This window comes from Coregonus lavaretus, assembly GCF_964263955.1.
Source record: "Coregonus lavaretus genome assembly, chromosome: 15".
Lineage (NCBI taxonomy): Eukaryota > Metazoa > Chordata > Actinopteri > Salmoniformes > Salmonidae > Coregonus > Coregonus lavaretus.
Genome location: NC_140002.1, coordinates 14921749 through 14946213, shown reverse-complemented (window position 1 = coordinate 14946213; position 24465 = coordinate 14921749). Strand labels below are relative to the sequence as shown.

The window sequence follows — 24465 nt, the reverse complement described above, 5'->3', positions numbered from 1 at the left end:
ATTGTGTCGATGCACAGATCTGGGGAGGGGTACTAAAAAATGTCTGCAGCATTGAAGGTCCCCAAGAACACAGTGGCCTCCATCATTCTTAAATGGAAGATGTTTGGAACCACCAAGACTCTTCCTGAGCTGGCCGCCCGGCCAAACTGAGCAATCGGGGGAGAAGGGCGTTGGTCAGGGAGGTGAACAAGAACCCGATGGTCACTCTGACAGAGCTCCAGAGTTCCTCTGTGGAGATGGGAGAACCTTCCAGAAGGACAACCATCTCTGCAGCACTCTACCAATCAGGCCTTTATTGTAGAATGGCCAGACGGAAACCACTCCTCAGTAAAAAGCACATGACAACCCGCTTGGAGTTTGCCAAAAGGCACCTGAAGGACTCTCAGACCATGAGAAATAAGATTCTCTGATCTGATGAAGCAAGATTGAACTCTTTGGCCTGAATGCCAAGCGTCACGTCTGGAGGAAACCTGGCACCATCCCTACAGTGAAGCATGGTGGTGGCAGCATCAGGCTGTAACGTAACAAAATGTGGGGTCTGAATACTTTCCGAATGCACTGTAAATTAGATATTTCTTTATTTCATTTTCAATAAATTTGCAAACATTTCTCAAAACATGTTTTCACTTTGTCATTACATCACTTTGGGGCATTTTGTGTAGATGGGTGAGAAAAAACATGTATTTAATCAATTTTGAATTCAGGCTGTAACAACAAAATGTGGAATAAGTCAAGGGGTATAAATACTTTCTGAAGGCACTGTATATGTACATAGCTACCTCAATTACCTCGTGCCCCTGCACATCGACTCGGTACTGGTACCCCGCGTATATAGCCAATTTATCGTTACTCATTGTGTATTTATTCCTCGTGTTATTATTTTTATATTTTAAAATTATTTATCATTTTTTCTCTCTGCATTGTTGGGAAGGGCCGTAAGTAAGCATTTCACTGTTAGTCTACACCTGTTGTTTACAAAGCATGTGACAAATAAAAGTTGATTTGATGTACAGTAATGCTGTGGAAGGCTTGCTTACACCAGTCCAGTCACGTCATAATATATTATATGCTAGCCATGACTAAGAATAGTACGTATTTTCATTGCTTGTACATTACTCTTCTTAGTCCTATGGCTAATTATATGCATTTTGAGAGTATTCGAACAGGGCATTGCCTTTGTAATTCTCTCCCTAACTCCATGCAAATGGCCATTTGTCTCTCCTGATCTATATTGATGCTTCCTTGACCCTGAATAAATTACATATGGACGGTCAGATCTGGTTTTTGACACGCTCACTACAGTTGTCCTCCTTTCAGGCTTACAAGCTGCGAGTGACCCACCTGTACCAGCTCAAGCAGCACAGCATTTTGGTCTCGGTTGGGCAGGACGAGCAAGGAATTAACCCCTTGGTAAGAACATTTGAAGGATGTATTTAATACAGACTATCAAAAAAAGAGTGTGTTAGTTGGTTATTTGTGAACTGTTATTAAAAACCCAGCTGTTTCCCAGGTGAAGGTATGGAATCTGGACAAGCGAGACAGCGGGAATCCTCTGTGTACCAGAATATTCCCAGCTATTCCTGGGAACAAGCCAACAGAGGTGTCCTGCCTCACTGTACACGAGAACCTCAACTTTATGGCCATTGGTAAGCAGCATTTCTTCAGCACTACCTATCAGTCAGCTGTAGTTTAGATTTGGGTTTGACATTTGTGTTTGCTCCCTGATATAAATCGATAATCCCCATGTCCTTGCAGGCTTCACAGATGGCAGTGTGGTGTTGACAAAGGGTGACATCACTCGGGACAGGCACAGTAAAACCCTGACACTGCATGAGGGCACCTGTCCAATCACGGGCCTTGCTTTCCGTCAGCAGGGCAAGGTCACTCACCTATTTGTTGCCTCTCTGGAAAAAGTCCACGTAAGTAATTCGAGTTTTCCAATGCCACTCTGATAAGTGAAGTCCTTACAATCGCTTTTGAGATCAATTCAGTCAATTCAGGATATCAATGTAAATTACAATAAAATATTTGAAAAGTGCCACATATTTTCAATGAGGATTTGAATTGATAGATTTGAAATGGCATTGACCCCAAGCCTGTCACCAAACTACTATTACCTTGGAGCATAAGCACTAACTTGCTTCTGTTTCATTTGGTGTTGTTTTACCCCCATGACTAGTGCTACACTTTGATGGTGAAAGAGTACCCTAAACTGGAGCTGGACACCCACGGCTGTGCGCTGCGTTGCTCTGCGCTCACAGACCCCTACCAGGACTCCCAGTTCATCGTCGCGGGGGACGAGTGTGTGTACCTTTACCAGCCCGACGAACGGGGGCCCTGTTTCGCTTTCGACGGGCACAAGCTGCTGGCCCACTGGCACCGGGGATACCTCCTGCTGCTCACCAGGGACACCAAGTCTCCCAACAAGTAAGAACAACTCCCTCAGATGCTGGCACAGCAGCCATTTCTATTGAGCGGGTCCCCTAAGGTTCAAGGCCAGGGTCAGTAAGAGTCTTTATTTATTACAACAATGAAACACAACAGTTTTATACTAAATCTATTTATGTTGAATTGGAAAAACGCAGTAGGTTGTATTTTCAACCAAACCACCCATGCATATTTTCAGGTGATATAACTATATTAACTCCTATGACAATGTATTGAATACAAGTTCTGTACTAAGGTCTGAATTTGGGAGCAGAGAGACGTCTCCGTCGGAGAAGCAAACCTTGACTATCTACGACCTGGACAACAAGTTCATTGCCTACAGCGCTTCCTTTGACGACATCATTGACGTTCTGGCCGAATGGGGCTCTTTCTACATCCTGACTCGGGACGGAAAGATGTTTGTTCTGCAGGAGAAGGACACTCAGACCAAGCTAGAGGTGAGCCCAAAGTACACTGACTGACGTCATGCCTTCTTTTCCCCTCAAACGTATTATGTTACACTCTGTACCGTATTGAACTGGAATCTGGAGGGCTACAGGTTTTAGATCCCAGGTATTGTTTACTGCCGTTGTGCCATTGAGTAAGGCACTTAACTCTTCAATCTGTCTTTAGATGCTATTCAAGAAGAATCTGTTTGTGATGGCCATAAACCTGGCTAAGAGCCAGCACTTGGACAGCGACGGGCTATCTGAGATCTTCAGGCAGTACGGTGACCACCTCTACGTGAAGGGGGACCACGACGGAGCCATCCAACAGTACATCCGGTAATGCTCACCCAGGGGTCGATGCATCTAACTTCAACTTCATAATACATAGTTAATAATGATAAATAGGATTTATATACAGTTTTTGTAAACCCCATGTCATGTCATAGATGCTGATATAGTTAATATTAAACATGGTATTTTATAGACAAGTAATCCCATAGAGTTGGGATTGTATAACATCAATAAGGAAATGTGTAATGTATATATATTCACTTTGTAGTGTGTCTTTGGTATGCAGAAAAAGTGACCAGTGGTTAATGCTAATTGAAACCACTTGGTTATTGTTTTATGGGTTGTGCCATGTTTGCTATCTTGCAAAAAGTACTGACAGCTACCGACCCTTGTCTTATCCAATCAAGTCCTGTTGACATGATCAACAAGCCGCATTCACTAATCCTTAAGCATTTCTGTCAGTTGGAATCTTGGTGGGGATATGTGAGAGGAGGTCAGTGTTTCCCCTACCTTTGTATAGGCAAGGTGGGCTCTCCCAAATTGGGCTTCAAATGCTTTAAATTGAACATGATGGTATCAGAGGAAAACAATGGAAAGCAAACCCTAGCGGTGTTTAATTGAGAGAAAATGGGTTTTGTGCTCCAACAGTGGGCGTAGAGGGGCTGCCTAAAATATGTACTGAATGCGGACAGAAGGCAGCACCAAAAGCCTGTATTTTTTTTTTTTTGTCATTTAGCAGACGCTCTTATCCAGAGCGACTTACATGAGCAATTAGGGTTAAGTGCCTTGCTCAAGGGCACATCGTCAGATTTTTCATCTAGTCGGCTCGGGGATTAGAACCAGCGACCTTTTGGTTACTGGCACAACGCTCTTAACTACTAAGCTACCTGCCGCCCAGCTACCTGCCGTGTTCCATCATATGTCCATTGAAAACGCAACCTCTCTGCCCTCCCTCCCTTAGCACTATCGGGAAGCTGGAGCCCTCTTACGTGATACGTAAGTTTCTGGATGCTCAGCGGATCCACAACCTAACGGCCTACCTGCAGGCTCTGCACTGGAAGTCGCTGGCCAACGCCGACCACACCACCCTGCTTCTCAACTGCTACACCAAGCTCAAGGACAGCTCTAAGCTTGAAGAGTTCATCAAGGTTAGCATTTATACTGTAAACCAAGGGTTGGTCTCCAACTCCGGTCCAGGGGTTAGCTGTGTATGCAGGCTTTCATTCCAGGCCTTCAGCTAATCATGGTCCAGACTAAAGTCTGGGATTAGTTGAAGCAGGTGTGTTAGTGATGGCTTGGAACAAATGCATATACACCCAGTTGCTCTCAAGGACTAGAATCATTGCCCTGAGAAGGATTCAGAATACCATTTTGGGTAAGAAACTGATGATAGTAATAATAATATATGCCATTTAGCAGACGCTTTTATCCAAAGCGACTTACAGTCATGCGTGCATACATTTTTATGTATGGATGGCCCCGTGAATAGACATTGAATCCACAAATATGTACGACATCATGCACGTAAGGTCTCTCAGCGCTCTGACATAATTTCATTTCCCCTTCGACCACCTTCAGAGCAGCGAGAGCGAGGTCCACTTCGACGTGGAGATCGCCATCAAGGTGCTGCGCCAGGCAGGCTACCACAGTCATGCCGTCTTCCTGGCCGAGAGGCACCAGCACCACGAGTGGTACCTGAAGATCCAGCTGGAGGACCTGAAGGTAATAGAGATTAGAAAGTAGTAGAGGATGTAGTACTGTTAAGATCAGCCATCTGGGCTAGATATATAGACATCGGGTCCCCCCTAGCTCACATGGCCTATCTGACAGATCTCTTAATCTTGTCCCTGATAAGATAAGCTAGGTGAGCTTTGAGTCTGTCTCAGGCTGTTGGACAATGTTGAAATGAGCAGCAATGTCATTTGATGGTATTTAGATAGGAGTAAACAATAAATTATGTTATGAATGAAGGCTTCCCCAGGATGTTGCATTACTGAAATTCAGAGTCAAAATCGACATTAAGGATAGTTTTAACATCCTTGAGCAGCAGGGTGTTGTGGTAGGCGTTGGCCAGAGACTTCCGTGCATGGCCTGCAGGTTGGCCATCAGGTTTTAGATCCGCTGAGCATCCAGAAACGTACGTATCACGTAAGAGGGCTCCAGCTTCCCAGCTGAGTTGCGTTTTCAATGGACATATGATGGAACACAACGGCACAGGCTTTTGGTGCTGCCTTCTGTCCGCATTCAGTACATATTTTAGGCAGCCCCTCTACTCCCATTGTTGGATCACAAAACCCATTTTCAAATTACAATGTATGATTATAATTGGACAAAGAGCCTCTTCTCCTACCCTTGGGTAAAGTCAATCCGATTTGAACAACCCTTCACCGAAATTCAAACCCCTTTGTCTCCCTCCTCTATGTTCCATACAGAACTACCAGGAGGCCTTGCGCTACATTGGGCGACTTCCCTTCGAGCAGGCAGAGAGAAACATGAAGCGCTACGGCAAGACCCTGATGCACCACGTCCCTGATGGCACCACACTGCTCCTCAAGGGCCTGTGTACCGACTACCAGCCCAGCTGGGACACCGCAGACAGAGACAGCCTGGACAGGGGCCCGGCGGCGGCCAACAAGGTCAGCCGGTTAGCCGTTAGCGGTTAACCTCACCAGGCAGCCACATCACCTGGGCAGCCGAGCACGAAGCCCATTAGTCCTAGCAACACTAGTCTAGCAGTATTAGCACTTCACTTTGGATTTAAGATCCTTTCTCTAATTAAAATGGCTTTATCAATTTAGTCTAAGACAAGGAATACAGCTTATATTGAGAAGGATGGTACTATTTCTAATGGTTATAATGATAAAGTTATGCTAAAATGCATATATCATGGAATAGTAATAACACTACTCATTGTAGTGGTCAGAACCTGGTAATATCAGGATGTAGGACGGGACATAAACCTAACAACTTCAATGGCCCAAAGTTTGGTTCAAATTGGATGTTACGTACTATATCTATTGAATATGATATGAATCCTATACATTTAAATGGCCAATTTAGGTGCAATCAATTAGCAGACATTTTTTCAGAGATCAAATTATATTTCAACACAATAATGTTGCAGGAATGCTAATCTTATCCGTTTCTAACTACAGAAATGATTTCAAAACAATCTGAGATGGTGGGTGTCATGGCTTGATGAAATTACATGGAACAACCCTGTACCTTTATCTCCCAGGCCAATTCAGAGGAGTTCATCCCTGTGTTCGCTAATAACCCGCGGGAGCTAAGGGCCTTCCTGGAGCACATGATGGAGGTGGAGCCCTTCTCCTCTCAGGGGGTGTATGACACGCTGCTAGAACTACGGCTGCAGGACTGGGCACATGAACAAGACCCTGAGGTGATGGGAACACACACAAACACATATTTGTACTGAAAACCGCGACATGTTCAGTCAAACAACCTAAACTCATATAGATATACATTTACAAAATGCTACAAATGAAATATTAGATGACATACCTGCAGCCTAAATGACTTTGACGTAAGTTTTCAGAATAAACACCTTTCCTCACCTTGTAGTGTCACCAATTCATGTTAAACTATTTATGTGTTTTGTCTGGAGTATCAAATGTATTTCTTTTGTCTGGTATGTCATCTTTCTATTTTTTCTGGCAGAGGAAGAAGGTCCTGCAGGGGGCAGCACTGTCGTTGCTGAGGAGCGACAACACCGTATTTGACAAGGCACTCGTCCTGTGCCAGATGCACAACTTCAAAGAAGGGGTCCTGTACCTCTATGAGAAGGGCAAGCTGTGAGTCTTCCTGTCTCTAAACCTTTGCAGTCAGAAACACATGAGCCCAATTCCAATATTTCTGCTTCTCTCTGAAGTGTACATTCGTTCACTCCACCTCGTGGATTTAAAACCATGGGATTGGTGTAGCCGGATTGTCTACCATTTAACACCAAGATCCAACGCTTTAAAATCCATGATGGAGAGTGAACAAGTGCAGACTTTGGGGACTTCATTGGTGTGTACTGATATTAAATATTATTATCAATGATGTCATTTGAATGATGTTGTTGATGATGTCATTCTCTCTTTAGGTACCAGCAGATCATGCACTACCACATGCAGAACGAGGAGTACGGCAAAGTGGTGGAGGCCTGCAAGCGCTACGGTGACCAGGAAGTGTGCCTGTGGGAGCAGGCGCTGGGCTACTTTGCCCGCAAAGAGGAGAACTGCAAGGCCTACATCAGCCAAGTCCTGCAGCACATCGACCAGAACAACCTGATGCCTCCCTTATTGGGTGAGCGTGAGCTGGTGGCCGTTTTTCTCAGTATTTCTCCTTCTCTGTAGATTAAGACTGGGGCTTTCTGTCGAGATTTGCCTAGTAGTCACTGCCTGAATTTTATCAGACCTCACCAACTTAAAAGTAACTCAAGTGTTCTTTGCAGTTTCCTGCCTTCGCTTCCTTCCTGTTAATGAATGTCTCACTGGCTAGAGTGTTTCTGTTCTGTTTTGACTGCATGGCTAACCTCAAATCAATGGATGAAAACTAGTAGTGATTTTTTAATGTCATATGCACACATCTATGATAAACTTGCCAGTTGTTGGGTTAAGTAACCTATAGGGCTTTATATGTTAATAGGAAAAGTAATTGGAGCATTATAACAGAGTTTGAGAATTTTATTGGGCACTGTTGCTAAGTTTTGTGTGTATGTATGTGCTTGTGTGTCTGTCTATGCGCATGTTGGTCCACAGTGGTGCAGACGCTGGCACACAACTCCACGGCTACACTGTCGGTCATCAAGGACTACCTCATCAACAAGCTGCAGAGGGAGACACAGCAGATCGAGGACGACGAGCGCAAGATCTGCCAGTACCGTGAGGAGACTGCCCACCTCCGCACCGAGATCCAGGAGCTTAGAAGCAGGTGAGGGACAGGAAAATCATAGCCAAAATCCAGTCCAAAAACAACCCCTATCCCCTAGAGCTGGGTCATGTTCACAACTGGAGTTTCCTCCATATTCCATCCATCCAGTTGTTTGACATCTATGTGGGGCGAGAAGTGTCTAGGAGTGGAGGCTAAGGGCAGTCCTGCGCACTAAGATACACAAACACAATCTACATTTGCTTGATGGCTGAACTTTGAAGCAAATGTAACTATATTTGGAATGTGTTTTTAGTACTGTATTTTGAAAGCTTGATTTGACCTCCCAAAGACCATTCATTGAAACTGTACTGATTTCGATGTATTTTCTTGTTTCTCTCTCCACCTCTTTTCTCACTTACAGTGCAAAGATTTTCCAGAAGACCAAGTGCAGCATGTGTAACAGCCCCCTCGAGCTGCCCTCTGTTCACTTCCTGTGCAGTCATTCATTCCACCAGCACTGCTTCGAGAGCTATGCCGAGAGCGAGGCCGAGTGTCCCACTTGTACACCGGAAAACCGCAAGGTCATGGACATGCTGCGTGCCCAGGACCAGAAGCGAGACCTGCACGACCACTTCACCAGACAGGTGAAACACACACACAAATAAATACTTTATTTGAATCACCAATCAAATGTACATTAAAAAAGGATCCAAACATTTCAAAGGTCTCTGTATGCAGGGCACTCAAGGGTACAGAAAGCACCTCCTTCTTCAAACAGCTAGGCTGCCCACGACAGCTGAAACAGTGCAGTACCTAGCCAACTGCTTTGCCCGTAATCTGGAGGCCTCACACTGCAAGCCTGTGTACGTGGCCGAGACTGTCAAATATCAGCGCCACCAGCTTGTACCTACACCCGGGGTTGTCAAGCGTGCCACGAGGGGCTGGTATTTAAGAAGCTCATTGGCAAAGGCCTGCTCCATGTTGCAGTCAAATGAGCAGCCCACTTACAAAATGAATGCTTCCCCCCACAACAACCATATTTGGCGTATTTGGCACACAGCAAAATACATCATCATACAACATCAAACCAGCTTCCTCTTACACAAGAATGCTTATGGATTCGCTGACTATCAGGTCGACAAGACGGTCATGTTTAGCGATGTACAAAGCCTTGTATGGACAGCAATCATTCACAACATGGGCAATGGACTCCATTACATTTGACTCATGTAGAATACAAAATGGGTCATGGTTTGCAGGGTACCAGAGTGCTAGATTACACACACACACACACACGGAAATACCCTCTTTGCTTGTCTTTTCTCTTTCTGTCTCTCTTCTCTCCCTCTTGTGTTCGAATATGCTATATTGGCACGACATAAAACTACAAAGTTTTGTATAGTGGTCAATTCATTGAATAAGAAGTAGTAATAGTGCAACAATTAATACACTGCTCAAAAAAATAAAGGGAACACTTAAACAACACAATGTAACTCCAAGTCAATCACACTTCTGTGAAATCAAACTGTCCACTTAGGAAGCAACAATGACTGACAATAAATTTCACATGCTGTTGTGCAAATGGAATAGACAACAGGTGGAAATTATAGGCAATTAGCAAGACACCCCCAATAAAGAAGTGGTTCTGCAGGTGGTGACCACAGACCACTTCTCAGTTCCTATGCTTCCTGGCTGATGTTTTGGTCACTTTTGAATGCTGGCGGTGCTTTCACTCTAGTGGTAGCATGAGACGGAGTCTACAACCCACACAAGTGGCTCAGGTAGTGCAGCTCATCCAGGATGGCACATCAATGCGAGCTGTGGCAAGAAGGTTTGCTGTGTCTGTCAGCGTAGTGTCCAGAGCATGGAGGCGCTACCAGGAGACAGGCCAGTACATCAGGAGACGTGGAGGAGGCCGTAGGAGGGCAACAACCCAGCAGCAGGACCGCTACCTCCGCCTTTGTGCAAGGAGGAGCACTGCCAGAGCCCTGCAAAATGACCTCCAGCAGGCCACAAATGTGCATGTGTCTGCTCAAACGGTCAGAAACAGACTCCATGAGGGTGGTATGAGGGCCCGACGTCCACAGGTGGGGGTTGTGCTTACAGCCCAACACCGTGCAGGACGTTTGGCATTTGCCAGAGAACACCAAGATTGGAAAATTTGCCACTGGCGCCCTGTGCTCTTCACAGATGAAAGCAGGTTCACACTGAGCACATGTGACAGACGTGACAGAGTCTGGAGACGCCGTGGAGAACGTTCTGCTGCCTGCAACATCCTCCAGCATGACCGGTTTGGCGGTGGGTCAGTCATGGTGTGGGGTGGCATTTCTTTGGGGGGCCGCACAGCCCTCCATGTGCTCGCCAGAGGTAGCCTGACTGCCATTAGGTACTGAGATGAGATCCTCAGACCCCTTATGAGACCATATGCTGGTGCGGTTAGCCCTGGGTTCCTCCTAATGCAAGACAATGCTAGACCTCATGTGGCTGGAGTGTGTCAGCAGTTCCTGCAAGAGGAAGGCATTGATGTTATGGACTGGCCCGCCCATTCCCCAGACATGAATCCAATTGAGCACATCTGGGTCATCATGTCTCGCTCCATCCACCAACGTCACGTTGCACCACAGACTGTCCAGGAGTTGGCGGATGCTTTAATCCAGGTCTGGGAGGAGATCCCTCAGGAGACCATCCGCCACCTCATCAGGAGCATGCCCAGGCGTTGTAGGGAGGTCATACAGGCACGTGGAGGCCACACACACTACTGAGCCTCATTTTGACTTGTTTTAAGGACATTACATTAAAGTTGGATCAGCCAGTAGTGTGGTTTTCCACTTTAATTTTGAGGGCGACTCCAAATCCAGACCTCCATGGGTTGATAAATTTGATTTCCATTGATAATTTTTGTGTGATTTTGTTGTCAGCACATTCAACTATGTAAAGAAAAAAGTATTTAATAAGATTATTTCATTCATTCAGATCTAGGATGTGTTGTTTAAGTGTTCCCTTTATTTTTTTGAGCAGTGTATATCAAGTCTGAGGTTCAATATAAAATTCACTAATAAATATTTAATTTAATTTACCACTAAAGATCTCCATCTTTCTTTCAGAACTGATGTGTAGGCTACTACTTCTCTATCATGGCTCACTTTTTATTTCTATGCATTTCAGCTGCACTGCTCCAACGACGGTTTCTCTGTGGTGGCGGACTACTTTGGCCGCGGGGTGTTCAACAAGCTGACCCTGGTCACCGACCCTCCGGGCAGCAAGGCGGGAAGCCTGGATGTAGACCTGCAGAGGGACCTTCTCATCCACACCAAGAGGAAGACTTGAGGGCCACAGGGCCCAACAGACGTGGCTTGCAACCCTACACTATTACCCTTTTCACACAATCATGCTGACCCAAACCAAACTGGGCTGGCTCTGATATTTTATTTTCAAGATTGTCCTTTTCAGTGCGGTTGGTTGGCTTGGTTTAGCTCTGTAGTGTGAAAAGCCCTTAGGTGCTGTGTTATACGGCGGTTGTTAAAACGCGCTTCTGCTCAAGCTAAGAATTCACTACTATACCCAGCTGCAGAGCAGCAGACCCTCTGTTCAATGGGAACCCTGACCCATAGTGCTTTGTTCTGTAGTTCAGGATGCCACACAATATTTAGTCAAGATGAATCCGAGTCAGACTCCTGTTGCAACACCAGTAAGAGATGTGTTGGTAGTTTCTGTTGCTATGCCAGGTGTTTCTTGAATGTGTGATGTTCTGATGCATGTTACTTAACACGTCTGTGCATCTGGGTTGTTGTGTTCATTAGGGCAAATAATGGAAAACATTTTTTAAATGCTTTGCACCGGAAAATGAATATGAGCGTTTCTTATTGGACAAGTCCAGTTAGTCCCTGTTTTCTTCCATTTGGTACCTAATAAACACAACCCTGGTCCAAGCACTGAGCACAGAGGTTCAGAAGAATGAAGGGTTGTTGGAAGGATTGTTTCATGCGCTTGATTTATGTTTATTGTATAATGTACAGTACCAGTCACACCTACTCATTCAAGGGTTTTTCTTTATTTTGACTATTTTCTACATTGTAGAATAATAGTGAAGACATCAAAACTATGAAATAACACATATGGAATCATGTAGTAACCAAAAAAGTGTTAAACAAATCAAAATATATTTTATATTTGAGATTCTTCAAAGTAGCCACCCTTTGCCTTGATAACAGCTTTGCACACTCTTGGCATTCTCTCAACCAGCTTCACCTGGAATGCTTTTCCAACAGTCTTGAAGGAGTTCCCACATATGCTGAGCACTTTTTGGCTGCTTTTCCTTCACTCTGCGGTCCAACTCATCCCAAACCATCTCAATTGGGTTGAGGTCGGGTGATTGTGGAGGCGAGGTCATCTGATGCAGCACTCTCCTTCTTGGTCAAATAGCCCTTATATAGCCTGGAGGTGTGTTGGGTCATTGTCCTGTTGAAAAACAAATGATAGTCCCACTAAGCCATGCTGGTTAAGTGTGCCTTGAATTCTAAATAAATCACTGACAGTGTCACCAGCAAAGTACCATCACACCTCCTCCTCCATGATTCACGGTGGGAACCACACCTGCAGAGATCATCCGTTCACCTACTCTGCGTCTCACAAAGACACAGCGGTTGGAACCAAAAATCTCAAATTTGGACTCATCAGACCAAAGGACAGCTTTCCACCGGTCTAATGTCCATTGCTCGTGTTTCTTGGCCCAAGCAAGTCTCTTCTTATTATTGGTGTCCTTTAGTAGTGGTTTCTTTGCAGCAATTCGACCATGAAGGCCTGATTCACGCAGTCTCCTCTGAACAGTTAATGTTGAGATGTGTCTGTTACTTGAACTCTGTGAAGCATTTATTTGGGCTGCAATTTCTGAGGCTGTTAACTCTAATGAACGTATCCTCTGCAGCAGAGGTAACTCTGGGTCTTCCTTTGCTGTGGTGGTCCTCATGAGAGCCAGTTTCATCATACTGCTTGATGGTTTTTGCGACTGCACTTGAAGAAACTTTCAAAATGTTCCGTATTGACTGACCTTCATGTCTTAAAGTAATGATGGACTGTCGTTTCTCTGCTTATTTGAGCTGTTTTTGCCATAATATGGACTTGGTCTTTTACCAAATAGGGCTATCTTCTGTATACCCTGTCACAACACAACTGATTGGCTCAAACGCATTAAGAAGGAAAGAAATTCCACAAATTAACTTTTAAGAAGGCACACCTGTTAATTGAAATGAATTCCAGGTGACTACCTCACGAAGCTGGTTGAGAGAATGCCAAGAGTGTGCAAAGCTGTCATCAAGGCAAAGGGTGGCTACTTTAAAGAATCTCAAATATAAAATAAATTTTATTTAACACTTATTTGGTTATTACATGATTCCATATGTGTTATTTCATAGTTTTGATGTCTTCACTATTATTCTACAATGTAGAAAATAGTAAAAATAAAGAAAAACCCTGGAATGAGTTGGTGTGTCCAAACGTTTGACTGGTACTGTATATAATGTCTTTGAGCACTCCCTTGTAATTTGCAATCTTGAAGAAGTTAGATTTTTTGGGATCATGTTGAAAGTTTTTTTTCAAAGTAGACTTCTAACTCTTTGAATAAAGAAATATGTCCATATCACACTGAATTTGGCTACCCCCAAACATCAATAATGCCTTTAATACACTTATCTTCAAGGTGATGGCCTGAAATGTGCACATTGTGGCTGGTGAGACATTTTGCCTTTAGTGTGCAATCAACCAGTGATTCTGTAATGTCTTTGTATTTATCTATTTATGTTGTATATATTTGACCTGTACATTACCTGAATAATTAACTAGCACATTTTGTCATATGCATTAGCAGCATACTGTGAAATGTGTCACATGAGATGATCTTGTTGAGAAATGTTTGCGCTTATCAAAATAAATGTGCACAGATAGTCAATGGTCTGTGTAATCATTGTGTGACGGTTTATTGTTTGATATACAATTTATGGTACAGCTAAGGTTTGAATACAATTTCCCATTTCTAACCCCTCCAGAGATCCAACACAGCAAAGGTGGTAATCGCGAGACTTGGTATCCGTACGCTGTTTGGCTTTCATGGAGAGCAGAGAAACAAAAGTTAAGTAAAAAGTCAGATTATCTTTCACAAATGAATTGTCCACAATTGGACGTACTGCCAAATTCTGTAAAACGATGTTGGAGGTGGCTTATGGTAGAAAAATTAACATTACATTTTCTGGCAACAGCTCTGGTGGACATTCCTGCAGTCAGCATGCCAATTGCACGCTCCCTCAACTTGAGACATCTGTGACATTGTGTTGTGTGACAAAACTGCAGATTGTAGTGGCCTTTTATTGTCCCCAGCACAAGGTGCAACTGTGTAATGGTCATGCTGTTTAATCAGCTTTTTGATATGCCACACCTGTCAGGTGTAGATGGATTATCTTGGCAAAGGAGAAATGCTCACTAACAGGGATGTAAACAAATTTGTGCACATAATTTGAGATAAATAAGCTTTTTATGTGTATGGAACATTTCTGGGATCTTTTATTCCAGCTCATGAAACATGTGACCAACACTTTACATGTTGCATTTATATTTTTGTTTAGATGTAATGTATATCAAAATATCAAATGACTTTATTCTTGCTATGTAACTACTGCCATGTGTGTAGTGACTATGATGACCTTTTTGTCACTGTGGAAATCAAAGAGCTATTTCAGTACATCACTCGGTGAGTGGCGCCTGCAGCTCAGCCACAGAGCTGTGAGTGTGTGCTGATAAAGCTGAATATGTCACTTATTGACATTTACACATACAGACCGAACAACAGCCTTGCTTCAAGCAACAATTCCTCTGAATTGTTTTCATTTGTGAATCTGCAGGTATACTCCTCAGACCATTGAACTAGACCACAAGCTGAAACCCTTTATACCTGACTTCATCCCAGCAGTCAGAGACATTGATGCCTTCCTTAAAGTGAGAATTACCAAACAAACACATTTTCTCTTAGCTTCAGCATTTCTTTTATGGTGCTAGTTGTTTCCTTCCCTGCTTGAAGGAATCACATTGGTGAAATTTCCAATTAGGTGTAAACTTTGTGTTTTCTAATCTAATAATGTAATGATCAGTGGATACATCAAAAGATACAGGGGAGAAGGTGGAATGTATTAATAAGCTATCTGAGCTGGGCTACTGTCAATGACTGTGTTCCATTGTAACCTCAGGTCCCACGTCCTGATGGCAAAGCAGACAACCTGGGGCTGTTGGTCCTGGATGAGCCCTGCACCAAGCAGTCAGACCCCACCGTCCTGTCACTGTGGCTCTCTGAGAACAGCAAGCGGCACAACATCACAAGTACAACACTATACAACAACTATAACACAGTACAGCTTTATAAACCCCCCACAGTCAGGCGCCATTTAGATGTCCATGACATACAGTAGACTGACCAGGTGAATCCAGGTGAAAGCTATGATCCCTTATTGATGTCACCTGTTAAATCTATTTAAATCAGTGTAGGTAAAGGGGAGGAGACAGGTTAAAGAAGGATGTTTAAGCCTTGAGACAATTGAGACATGGATTGTGTGTGTGCCATTCAGAGGGTGAATGAGATTTAAGTGCCTTTGAACGGGGTATGGTAGTAGGTGCCAGGCGCACCGGTTTGAGTGTCAAGAAGTGTCAACAGTTTCCCGTGTGTATCAAGAATGGTCCACCACCCAAAGGACATCCAGCCGACAGCAGGTCAGTGGTCAAAAACGGGTCATTGATGAAAGAGGACAAAGGAGGCTGACAAATTGTGCAGAGCAACAGACGGGCTACAGTTAATCAACTGACAGTCCAGTACAACATTCGTGCCCAAAGTACCTTGACACAAATGGGGTATGGCAGCCGACGACCTTAGAGTTCCACTTCTTAACAAAACAAGAAACTGTGGTTGCAGTGGGCTAAGGAACAAAAACACTGGACACTGGAGAATTGGAAAAACATTGCCTGGTCTGATGAATCCTGGTTCCTGCTGTTTCACGCTGATGGTAGGACTAGGGTATGGACAAAACCACATGAGTACATGCATCCATCATGCCACGTGTCAACATTGCAGGGTGGTGGTGTGGATTGTGTTTTCATGGCACACATTGGGCCCAATGTTCCCTCTAAGCTGCTCGCGTGCGCGGCCGCACAGAGACGCAAGAGATTGAACTTCACTGAGTTCACCCTATTAGTTTGCACTATATAGATCAATGTTTTTTCTGTGATCGAATCAATATTATATCAGCACCTTTTCAATGCAACAAACCAAAACAAATATAACTTTGGAAAATTGAGTCTGTGATTTTGTTTTAGGTAGAGCCCGTGCGCAACGGAGTAGAATTCTATTGGCGGGGGTAGCCCACGAGCGGTCTTTCAATCACCCACGAGTGAATGCGCTTTTCAGATCAGTTTAGAGCTGCGCGTGTGCACAATCGTTGATATTCTTTGCTAGTCAGCGAGTTATTAGCCCAGTTATAGATAATTATAGGTCAGCAATGGGGAGTTACTGCTTCCTACAAGAGCACAAAACATGTAGGCTACATTTCAAGCTGTCTTTGAAAAGCCAGTCAGGTAAAAAGCTTATGTCTTAATTAAAGGGGCAGTGTTATATTTTGAGACAGGCTTGAATATGCAAATAAGCCAATAGGCAGAAGGGTAGCCTACGTTGCCTAATTGTTTGTATGGTAATAATAATACATTTTATTTTGTAAAGTGGTTTCTTGCATCATACAACACAATTCAATGCAATTTACAGTCACCAAATTGGCCCACTGTCACACCCTGGCTCTGGGGACTCTATATGTTGAGCCAGGGTGTGTAGATTCTATGTGTTCTAGTTCTGTGTTGTAGTTCTATGTGTTCTATTTCTATGTTGGCCAGTGTGGTTCTCAATCAGAGGCAACGAGTGTCAGCTGTGGCTGGTTGTCTCTGATTGGGAACCACATTTAAACAGGCTGTTTTCCCACAGTAGTTATGGGATCTTGTTCCGTTTGGTTTGTTCCGTGTTGGTTGTTTAACCTAGGACATCACGTTGTTCGTTTATTGTTTTGGTCTTGTTATCACTAAAGATAATAAAGTATGTTCGTTCATCACGCTGCGCCTTGGTCTACTCCGTTCAACGATCGTGACAGAAGATCCCACCATACCAGGACCAAGCAGCGTGTCCAGGAGCAGGCGGCCTGGACATGGGAGGAAGCGCCGGGAAAGGAGCTGGAGAGGTTGGCGATGGCCCAGGTGGGCCAATTGTGGTCCTGGGAGGACATGCTCGGGGGCAAAGGGCCATGGGCTAAGGTTAAGGCCCTGGCGAGAGAGGAGCAACGGCGTCAACAGTGTCGTCGTCGGACGGACGAGAGGCAACCCCAGAAAATGTTTAGGGGGGGGAACACGGCATGGGCGACTGGGCAGCAGGAGGCTGCCACAGGGCAAAATGGGAGATTAGGAGAGGAGGCCACCGGGTTTGGGGGGCCAGAAGGCAGGTTGGCGGAGCCTGGATGGAGAGCAGAGCCAACTCCCCGTACTCAGGCATGGCAGCATGAGACTGGGCAGGTTCCGGGGTATGCGGAGCTGCGTACTGTGCCACGAGTGGTCCGGCATAGTCCGGTACGTCCTGTGCGAGCACCCCGCACGTGTCGTGCGAAGGTGGGCATGCAGCCAGGACGGAGTGTGCCGGCTCAGCGCTCGTGGTCTCCAGTGCCTCTCCTCGGTCCCGGATATCCTGCGCCAGTGTCACGTGCTGTTATGCCAGTACGGGTACACAGCCCTGTACGTCCTGTGCTGATGCCTCACACAGAGTGTGTGAAGGTAGGCATTCAGCCAGGACGGGTTGTGGCAGCTCTTCACTCCAGGCCTCCTATCCGTCTCCACAGCCCGGCCCGGCCTGTTCCTGCCACTCGCACCAAGCCTACGGTGCGCGTCGCCAGCCCGGCCTGGCCTGGCCTGTTCCTGCCACTCGCACCAAGCCTACGGTGTGCGTCGCCAGCCCGGTCCGGCCTGTTCCTGCCACTCGCACCAAGCCTACGGTGTGCGTCGCCAGCCCGACCTGTTCCTGCCCTTCGCACCAAGCCTACGGTGCGCATCGCCAGCCCAGCCCGGCCTGTTCCTGCTCCCCGCACCAAGCTAATGGTGCGCGTCGCCAGCCCGGCCCGGCCTGTTCCTGCCACTCGCACCAAGCCTACGGTGCGCGTCGCCAGCCCGGCCCGGCCTGTTCCTGCCACTCGCACCAAGCCTACGGTGCGCATCGCCGGCCCGGCCTGTTCCTGCCACTCGCACCAAGCCAGGGGTGCGAGTCGTCAGCCCGGTCCGGCCCGTTGCTGCTCCACGCACCAAGCCAGGGGTGCGCATCGTCAGCCCGGTCCGGCCCGTTCCTGCTCCACGCACCAAGCCAGGGGTGCGCATCGTCAGCCCGGTACGGCCCGTTCCGGCTCCACGCACCAAGCCAGGGGTGCGCATCGTCAGCCCGGTCCGGCCCGTAGCTGCTCCACGCACCAAGCCAGGGGTGCGCATCGTCAGCCCGGTCCGGCCCGTTCCTGCTCCACGCACCAAGCCAGGGGTGCGCATCGTCAGCCCGGTCCGGCCCGTTGCTGCTCCACGCACCAAGCCAGGGGTGCGCATCGTCAGCCCGGTCCGGCCCGTTCCTGCTCCACGCACCAAGCCAGGGGTGTGCGTCGTCAGTCCGGCACAACCCGTGCCTGGGTCACCGGTGCCTGGTCAGGTACCGGTCAGCTGCTCCACACCGGAGCTTAAGCAATCCGCTCCTACGATGTCCAGTCCAGCTCCAGCCAGCGGGGCCAGACGGGACCAGGGGCGCTACGGGGGGATTATTGGAGGGTGGTGGGCAAGCCCGGAGCCGGAACCGCCTCCGAGGAGGAATGCCCACCCAGCCCTCCCCTGTTTGGTTTATGTTGAGGCGCGGTCGCAGTCCGCGCCTTTGGGGGGGGGGGGGGTACTGTCACACCCTGGCTCTGGGGACTATATGTTGAGCCAGGGTGTGTAGATTCTATGTGTTCTAGTTCTGTGTTGTAGTTCTATGTGTTCTATTTCTATGTTGGCCAGTGTGGTTCTCAATCAGAGGCAACGAGTGTCAGCTGTGGCTGGTTGTCTCTGATTGGGAACCACATTTAAACAGGCTGTTTTCCCACAGTAGTTGTGGGATCTTGTTCCGTTTGGTTTGTTCCGTGTTGGTTGTTTAACCTAGGACGTCACGTTGTTCGTTTATTGTTTTGTTCTTGTTATCACTAAAGATAATAAAGTATGTTCGTTCATCACGCTGCGCCTTGGTCTACTCCGTTCAACGATCGTGACACCCATGGTGTTACAGACCTAGTAAAAAGTAATTAAATCAAATCAAATCAAATCAAATCAAATTTTATTGGTCACATGCGCCGAATACAACAGGTGCAGACATTACAGTGAAATGCTTACTTACAGCCCTTAACCAACAGTGCATTTATTTTAAACAAAAAAAGTAAGAATAAAACAACAACAAAAAAAGTGTTGAGAAAAAAAGAGCAGAAGTAAAATAAAGTGACAGTAGGGAGGCTATATATATACAGGGGGGTACCGTTGCAGAGTCAATGTGCGGGGGCACCGGCTAGTTGAGGTAGTTGAGGTAATATGTACATGTGGGTATAGTTAAAGTGACTATGCATAAATACTTAACAGAGTAGCAGCAGCGTAAAAAGGATGGGGTGGGGGGGCAGTGCAAATAGTCCGGGTAGCCATGATTAGCTGTTCAGGAGTCTTATGGCTTGGGGGTAGAAGCTGTTGAGAAGTCTTTTGGACCTAGACTTGGCACTCCGGTACCGCTTGCCGTGCGGTAGCAGAGAGAACAGTCTATGACTAGGGTGGCTGGAGTCTTTGACAATTTTGAGGGCCTTCCTCTGACACCGCCTGGTATAGAGGTCCTGGATGGCAGGAAGCTTTGCCCCAGTGATGTACTGGGCTGTACGCACTACACTACCCTCTGTAGTGCCTTGCGGTCAGAGGCCAAGCAGTTGCCATACCAGGCGGTGATGCAACCAGTCAGGATGCTCTCGATGGTGCAGCTGTAGAATTTTTTGAGGATCTGAGGACCCATGCCAAATCTTTTTAGTCTCCTGAGGGGGAATAGGCTTTGTCGTGCCCTCTTCACGACTGTCTTGGTGTGTTTGGACCATGATAGTTCGTTGGTGATGTGGACACCAAGGAACTTGAAGCTCTCAACCTGTTCCACTACAGCCCCGTCGATGAGAATGGGGGCAAGCCCTTCATAAGGTAAAAACGTTTTTAAAAGTCTTATGCAGTGTAAGCCTGCATTGAACACCACATATAGGCAACTGTAGGCTATATCATTGAAATCAAAAGCTATTTCCATGTGAAAATGTTATGGGATTTGCGCCATTGGGTTTTGTTGGTAGACCTACATTATGCTCAAATAGCCACAATAGCCTATTGGCTACTGTCTAAAACTGTAAGGGTACAGCCTCAGTGTTCACTGTAAACGCATGCTGGAAGTTGCACACATTTCTCACAATGTTCAAGTTTCCACTCACAAGACCAAACATTTGCTCAGTGCCCCCCAAAATTTGAGGGAACATTGATTGGGACCCTTGATAAACGTGGAGCAACGTTAGACTGCCACAGGATATCTGAACATCATTACCAATCAGGTGCATCCCTTCATGGCAGTAGTGTATCCATCTGCGAATTGATTTTTTCAGCAGCATAATGCCCCATGCCACAACGCTTGAATTGTCCAGGAATGGTTCCACGAACATGACAGTAACCTCACGAGTGGCGCAGTGCTAGCTGTGCCACTAGAGATCCTGGTTCGAATCCAGGCTCTGTCGTAGCCTGAGACCCATGGGGTGGCGCACAATTGGCCCAGCGTCGTCCAGGGTAGGGGAGGGAATGGCCGGCAGGGATGTAGCTCAGTTGGTAGAGCATGGCGTTTGCGACGCCAGGGTTGTGGGTTCGCTTCCCACTGGGGGCCAGTATGAAAAATAAAAAAACAATGTATGCACTCACTAACTAACTGTAAGTCGCTCTGGATAAGAGCGTCTGCTAAATGACTAAAATGTAAATGTTAATTCAGCTTATTGCAGTGGCCTGCCCAGTCACCATATCTCAATACAATTGAGCATCGGTGGGATGAGATGGAATGAGCGATTTGGAGTAGAGATCCACTACCAGCCAACTTGACACAACTGTGGGAGGCATTGGGCCAGCATCCCCGTGGAACCGTTTCGACACCTTGTAGAGTCCGTTCCCCGAAGAATTGAGGGTGTTCTGAGGGCAAAAGTGGGTGCAACTCAATATTAGGAAGGTGTTTCTAATGTTTTGTACCCTCAATGTTTATCACACTATGCACATAACTATGGGTACTGCTTTGAGAGAGACAGACAGACACTGCAAATCAATCGACCTTCTTTCCATGCGCTGCTCAGGAGGTAAAAGTGAAAAGTGTGGAGAACCCAGAGAAGAATCCCAAAGCCATTGAGAACTGGATGGAGAGCATTAGTGAGCTCCATCGCTCCAAAACCCCCCACCACTGTCCACTACACCAGGCAAGTGTTTACTTTACCTCACTGTACTGCTGCTGCCCTAGCCTAGTCTCAGATCTGTTTGTGCTGTATAGCCAACTCCAAAACAAATGTTTGGCATGACAACGACCATAAGAGTTGGCTATACAGCACAAACAGATCTGGGACCAGGCTAGAACTGGCATGAGGAGCATTAGTCCATCCATACTGCCACAGACTCTGACCATTATCTGATTCTGAGTCAGTTCAGTTATTCATGTGAAGGTGAATAGACAACGGCTCCCTGCCAAACTTCCAGTATCCACATTAGCATACTACTAAGAAGGAATGTATCAGGCATGTGGTGTTTTTGAATTTGAATAGCTGCTTGGAATGGTTAGTCCCCAACCTGCTCATTGATTTGATATTTGACCTGCTAGCTAGCCACTTCCTGTCTGTCATTTCCTGTTTAGCAATGAATGTCTAATCCCACTTTCAAAACAACTGGGAACTCGGAAAAAACTAGCTCCGACTGGGAAAATCGTTTTGAACGGTCATCCAACTCGGAATTCGAAGTCGGAAACTCTGGCATCTTTCTACAACGCCGTCTTTCTGACCTGAAGATCACTGACGTCATGATTTGAACTTGATTTTTTTGTTCCCAGTTGTCTTGAAAGCACCATAATTGCGACCTGAATTATACACACTGTGACCAAGGTTCATTTTTATACTTCCACATTTCATATTTGTTCTGACGGTGGCCCACAGTGCATTTCCACAGCAAGTTTTACTAAAGAAGCTTTCTTTTCAACTTTGCGTGTCATTCAAGAGTTTCTAAATCTCGTCTTCACTTTAGTTTTCTCCTAAATTCATGCACTTTGGTTGGACAGCGAGGTAGCAGCAGTCTTCCCTTCTTTTGAACAGAAAGCAAAAGCCCAACCATTGTCAAAGCTGTTTTCTGTTTTTCCTCTTCCTCAAAACCCTTCCTCACCTTTTTCTAGGTTAGCCTACCAACGGCCGATATCAACTGTGATCTGACCGAGTACATTGATGTCATATGTGTGAGTTTTTCACCATCTCTGCACACAACGCATTCAACAACATCTGTCTGCTTGTATAACACGTTTGGGTAACACAGCGAGGGACTATCTGGACATTTTTTTTCTCGGTGTACCTTTATGAAAACAACCCTTTATTAATTTTTTTCTCTCTTAAAGGCATCCTTGACATCCCCGTCTACAAGAGCTGGATTCACTCACTCCATGTGCTGTTCACCCTTTACTCTGAGTTCAAAAACTCACAGGTACCACAGTGTTTACTCCCTTAACCTTTCAGTTCAGTAGGGCCCATCAGGATGAACAAGTGTGCCATGCCTGCTGTGATTGTCATGTTCTTTCAATAGTTTATTTCTGACAAAATGGTTAAAAAGCCACTTTCATTTGTTTATTTGGATCCCCATTAGCTTTTGTAGAAGCAGCAGCTACTCTTCCTGGGGTCCACAAAAAACATAAAACATGACAAGTAACAAAACACTGATAGACAAGGACAGTCACATTTTAAAATACATCAATATATAAATATATATATATACAAACAATATAACTAAAATGTAATGTGTGTTCCCTCACAGTCCCTGCCGTTCCATGAGATGTTGTTTAATCCGTTTTTTTATTTATTTTGCGGTTTGCTTGAGTAATTGTTGATGGGCGTTCCATACGATCTTGGCTCTGTATAATACTGTGCGTTGCCGTGAATTCGTTTTGGACTTGGGGACTGTAAAGAGACCCCTGGTGGCATGTCTTGTGGGGTATGTATGGGTGTCTGAGCTGAATGTTATGTTAATATTATTATGCAGACAATCTGGAATTTTCATCACAGTAATATTTCTTATAAAAACTAGAAGAGAAGCAGTTAATCTCTCGTGAACTCTCAACCAGGAAAGACTGGCATGCATGTTGTTGATGTTAGTTCTGTATGTGCAGTTAAGGGCAAGGTGTGCTGCTCTGATCTGAGCCAGCTGCAGCTTTGCTAGGTCTTTCTTTGCTGCACTTTACCATATTCCTGGACAGTAATCAAGATGGGACAAGACCAGAGCCTGAACAACTAGTACAGTTGACTTTTGTGACAAAAACGCAGAACATCTTTTAATAACAGACATACCTCTCCCCATCGTCACAACAACTTTGTCAATATGACTTGACCATGATAACAGACCATACAATGTTATACCTAGGAGGTTAGCTTCCTCAACTTGCTCAATGGTCACGCCCTTTATGCACAACTCCAGTTGAGGTTTAGGTCTTAGAGAATGTTTTGAAGCAAATACAATGCGTTTAGTTTTAGATGTATTTAAGACCCGTTTATTATTAATCACCCATTCTGATACTGACAGTAACTCCTTATTTAGAATTTCAATGAGCTCACTGGCTTTGGGTGCTGACAAGTTTCAAAGAACAGCACCATAAACAATCAAATTATTTGTCCTTGTTTCAGCATTTCAAAGCCTTAGCGGAGGGTCAGAAGTCGGACACTCAGTCAGCTCCTCGCTCCGCCACTGGAGAGCTAGACACACTAGCTTTGACTGAGGACAGACAACTGACGCCTGTAGGGCCCCAAACATCCAAGTGACCAGACATTACCAAGGCTCCTCCATCCATGAAACTGTTTAGTTGTGTCCCAAAAGGCACCATATTAAAAGGCCATTTGGGATGCAGTGGAGCATGTGTTTTAACAGACAAAGCAACCTGGATCCTATGCTTTCACTTTCCAATAGTGTTAGATCAATGATAACTGTGCTTTGTGGAAAGGGGGAAGGAAGGATTAATTTAGATGTATGTAAATGTTTGTAAATATTAAGTTAAACAACTTTATACAAAATGCTTTTCTAA

General features: G+C 45.6%; 1 protein-coding gene and 1 pseudogene across 3 annotated transcripts in view; both read left to right on the top strand.

The window, feature by feature from the left end:
* The window catches only part of LOC311142737 (vacuolar protein sorting-associated protein 11 homolog), a gene marked incomplete at its 5' end in the record, with an annotated part of 21476 nt that extends 7407 nt beyond the window's left edge, over positions 1–14069 (top strand). The window contains 15 exons of one of the 2 annotated variants that reach the window (XM_084178398.1): positions 1276–1410; positions 1511–1646; positions 1756–1919; positions 2180–2427; positions 2684–2885; positions 3061–3212; positions 4129–4315; positions 4746–4889; positions 5600–5803; positions 6406–6567; positions 6846–6979; positions 7273–7475; positions 7931–8102; positions 8464–8686; positions 11208–14069. In XM_084178398.1, the coding sequence (XP_084034524.1) occupies positions 1276–1410; positions 1511–1646; positions 1756–1919; positions 2180–2427; positions 2684–2885; positions 3061–3212; positions 4129–4315; positions 4746–4889; positions 5600–5803; positions 6406–6567; positions 6846–6979; positions 7273–7475; positions 7931–8102; positions 8464–8686; positions 11208–11369 (2628 nt within the window). In that variant the 3' untranslated portion in view covers positions 11370–14069. Of the gene's footprint in view, positions 1–1217; positions 1411–1510; positions 1647–1755; positions 1920–2179; positions 2428–2683; positions 2886–3060; positions 3213–4128; positions 4316–4745; positions 4890–5599; positions 5804–6405; positions 6568–6845; positions 6980–7272; positions 7476–7930; positions 8103–8463; positions 8687–11207 lie in introns of those variants that run through there. The other variant, XM_084178397.1, reaches the window with a different exon arrangement.
* On the top strand, positions 13697–24465 carry LOC311142630 (intraflagellar transport protein 46 homolog; annotated as a pseudogene). The gene is made up of 9 exons (XR_014615533.1): positions 13697–13768; positions 14084–14781; positions 14933–15026; positions 15275–15404; positions 21151–21356; positions 21503–21626; positions 22579–22638; positions 22794–22880; positions 24071–24465. The product of XR_014615533.1 is annotated as an intraflagellar transport protein 46 homolog (transcript).